The sequence below is a fragment of the Cyprinodon variegatus genome, unplaced genomic scaffold (assembly GCF_000732505.1).
Source record: "Cyprinodon variegatus isolate N-32 unplaced genomic scaffold, C_variegatus-1.0 Scaffold189, whole genome shotgun sequence".
Classification (NCBI taxonomy): Eukaryota; Metazoa; Chordata; class Actinopteri; order Cyprinodontiformes; family Cyprinodontidae; genus Cyprinodon; species Cyprinodon variegatus.
Window position 1 is genome coordinate 930596 of NW_015150642.1, and position 3634 is coordinate 934229.

At 45.7% G+C, this 3634-nt stretch overlaps 1 protein-coding gene across 1 annotated transcript in view; it reads left to right on the top strand.

Annotated features, from left to right (window-relative positions):
* ryr2 (ryanodine receptor 2 (cardiac)) overlaps nucleotides 1–3634 on the top strand; it is a 250576-nt gene that overhangs the window by 144303 nt on the left and 102639 nt on the right. Inside the window, exons 46-51 of the mRNA XM_015379302.1 lie at nucleotides 456–567; nucleotides 648–768; nucleotides 1129–1298; nucleotides 2462–2682; nucleotides 2808–2898; nucleotides 3257–3397. Coding sequence (XP_015234788.1) covers nucleotides 456–567; nucleotides 648–768; nucleotides 1129–1298; nucleotides 2462–2682; nucleotides 2808–2898; nucleotides 3257–3397 — 856 coding nt within the window. The remainder of the gene's footprint in view (nucleotides 1–455; nucleotides 568–647; nucleotides 769–1128; nucleotides 1299–2461; nucleotides 2683–2807; nucleotides 2899–3256; nucleotides 3398–3634) is intronic.

A 3634-nucleotide genomic window follows, 5' to 3' on the forward strand; every position in this document is an offset into this window, starting at 1 on the left:
TGTAGGTCCATCAGCCCCCACCCTTAGAGCGCCCCCACCCTTAGAGCGCCCCCACCAACTTTCACTACAAAGTTACACCCTTGCTCCTGCAGCCTCATAGAGAATCAGAGCCAGGGTTTGTTATTTAGGGATCAGCTAGCAGGCACACTTAGCTTTTGAACAACCTGAACAGTGATTCCTCAGCTTGCAGATGATCCTCCCCCTGTGGCTGCCCCTGAGCTTCCATGGTCAAAGAGAATGTATGTGGGGATGAGAAGAGGCTTTATATAAAGCAATGCAGAGGAGAACATTGGCTCAAAAACCAACAATGCATCGTAAACAAAACCGTTAGCTTATCAATAAGCAAGCAGGCAGGAACAGCTGGTTGGTGAGGGCAGTAAAACTGATTTCTGCCATTTCCACCATGTATATGCACACACTTTAAGGGAAAATCTCTCTCCAACCACTATGTGCAGCAGTGACATGTTGGATGAAGAGGAAGATGATACCATCCATATGGGGAACGCCATCATGACCTTCTACTCTGCACTTATTGACCTGCTGGGCCGCTGCGCGCCGGAGATGCATGTGAGTGACCTGAAGAAGATGTCCGATTTTATGGATGCACATAATCAGAGAGGATTTTCTGAATGTCTGTTTTTTATCAGCTGATCCATGCTGGCAAAGGGGAAGCCATCCGTATAAGAGCCATTCTGAGGTCCCTCATTCCTATTGAAGACCTGGTGGGAGTCATCAGTATTCCCTTCTCCATGCCCAGCCTGGCTAAAGGTAACTGATTGACTGTAGATGAACAGGAGCAAATGCTGCTTGATACCTGTGATCGTTTAGATCAGGGGTGGGCAATTCCAGTTCCTGAGGGCCGGTATCCTGAAGGTTTTACATCCTTCCTTTATCAAACACACCTGAAGCAAATGGCTGAGTTACCTCCTCAGTATTCAGTCAGTTTCTAACAAGTCCTCTCAATCAACTAATTACTTGATTCGGGTGTGTTGAACCAAAGGCACATCTAAAAATTGAAGGATACCGGCCCCCAGGAACTGGAATTGCCCACCCTTGGTTTAGACCCAGATCGTCTGTTTGAAGTCAGTGTTTTTAAAGGTGACACTCCCTGTTCCTGTCCACTCATAGATGGGACAGTGTTGGAGCCGGACATGTCAGCAGGCTTCTGTCCAGACCACAAAGCAGCCATGGTTTTGTTCCTGGACCGAGTCTATGGAGTAGAAGACCAGAATTTTCTCCTCCACCTCCTAGAGGTTGGTTTCCTCCCGGATCTCCGAGCCGCTGCCTCTCTTGACACCGTAAGTATGCATTTAAGACGCTATCATATAGAGCTGTGCAATTATTTGCATTTACAATTTAGAAAAAAATTATTTTCAAAGCATAGAGGCTCTAAACTTAAGTCATTATACATTTAACAAGAGGAAGACACTGAAGCCTCCAGACCTTTAGGTGGCAGTAATACGATTGCATTGTAGTAGAAGTAAGAGCTATTTTGTCCTGCAACACTGGACTCTGGAAAAGCAGGGTTTCAAGGTCATGAAAAAACTGAAACTCTGGAGTAAAACATCAACATGCTTGTGCTTAGCGCAAAGGATTATCGCATTAAAATCGCAATTGTAATATTGCTTGAAAATAATCGCAATTTAGATTTTTTGGCAAAATCATTCAGCCCTACTGTCATATGGTCTCCTAAAGCCCTGAATGCACCAGATCCGATTTGGTCTTAGTTCCGACAGAAAATCGGGCCTTAGAGGTCGTGGTATTTAGCGCAGATTGAAATTCAGTGGGGATGAAATCCTGCAGGGGGCAGCGTAGCTCCGACTGAGATGGAGCCCAGATCTATTTTAGTCAGAACCATGCAGCAACTCAGCAGTAATTTCATGCCTCCGACAGGAAGAGAGACGTGGTTACAAAGTAAAACACATCTGCTTTGGGGAAAAATACAAAATAAAACCTGTTAATCTGACAGGGAAAAGTATAGAGTCCTTAGGCTGTCGCTACCCGACAGTGGCGACTAATAACAAAGATGGCGCAGGCACCACTATAAAGTTCACTATATAGTCCCCAATCTATATAGTGATGGAGGGATTTAGAGGTTAGAGCGGACGGTCAGACACAGGAAGCTGGTATGAGCTATGAGAACTGCAACTTTTAAACAGAGCGTGCATGAGGAAAAATGGGCTCGTGCACGCTCTTGCACGCGCATTTTGTTTAAAGCGGAGAGGGCAGGTCTTTTTAAAAAATCACGAAAATCCGCCATAATACCTTTAATTGTGTTGATTTTTTTTAAAAACAAATTTTAACTCGTATAATTAGTCAGAAATAAGATGTTAAAGTCACAGCGCTAATACTGAGATATTTTGGACCTTGAGAATTTATTCATTCTGTACTGCTGCTAATGTTCTGTGGAGGTTTAATGGCCTAAAAACAACCAACAGGTTTTGTCTGTGGTTTCTGGCAGGCTGCCCTCAGCGCCACTGACATGGCTCTGGCCCTGAACCGGTACCTGTGTACGGCGGTGCTGCCCCTGCTGACCAAATGCGCCCCGCTGCTCGCAGGGACCGAGCCGTTTGCCTCATTGATCGACTCCCTTCTTCATACGGTTTACCGCCTGTCCAAAGGCTGCTGCCTGACCAAAGCTCAGAGGGACGCTATAGAGGAGTGTCTGCTGGCTGTTTGTGGGTACGGACAAACCCCACGCCTATCAGATGATTACCTAACATGGTGGATGTGTCAGAATTACACTAAACGCCTTAAATCTGCTGGGTGTAAATGACCTCTTCATGTGTTTCCTTGACATGATGCAGTAAGCTGAGGCCTTCCATGATGCAGCACCTGCTGAGGAGGCTGGTGTTCGACGTTCCTCTGCTAAACGAGCACACCAAGATGCCTTTGAAGGTTAGGAGAACAGCACCATGTCTGTACATCTGTAGCTGTGCTTTTACAGGCTGATTAAAAGAGAAATTTTGATACAAATTTGATCCAGAATCCAGAATAATTTCTACTTTTTCCTGTGAGCCTTGTTCAGTAGCCGAGGAATGTGTGGGAGCGTCAGTTTCTTAGTATTTAGAGAGAAGCAGCAGTCAGGCTTTAGCCACCCTGATGTTATTCCCCTTTTCACTGTTTTTATCCAACATGTGGATGATGTCATCAGCCGACATTTGCAGGTTAATTTCAGGACAGATTTCAGGGAGGCAATAAAAATGGAGAAAGTGGAAGTGTGCTGTTTGCTCCTGATGCTCATTGCTGTTTCCAGCTGCTGACCAATCACTACGAGCGCTGCTGGAAGTACTACTGCCTGTCGGGAGGCTGGGGCAGCTTTGGAGCCGCTTCAGAGGAAGAGCTTCACCTCTCAAGGAAACTGTTCTGGGGGATCTTTGATGCTCTGTCCTGCAAGGTGAGGCTTTCTTTTTGTCCTCATTGATCCAATTCAGTTCAGTTTATTTCTGTGGTGCCAATTCACAACAAGGGACTGCTGCAGACCGGGTGCCTCCTGGCGCATTGCTGCCCCCCTCAGGACACTTTTGCTTCAGCGTCTTTATTAAAGGAGAAGTTCGGTTTTTTACACTTTAAGCCCATTTTCTGTAGTGTCCAGGATGAAATCGAATGATCGACACCAAAATTTTGACAATTG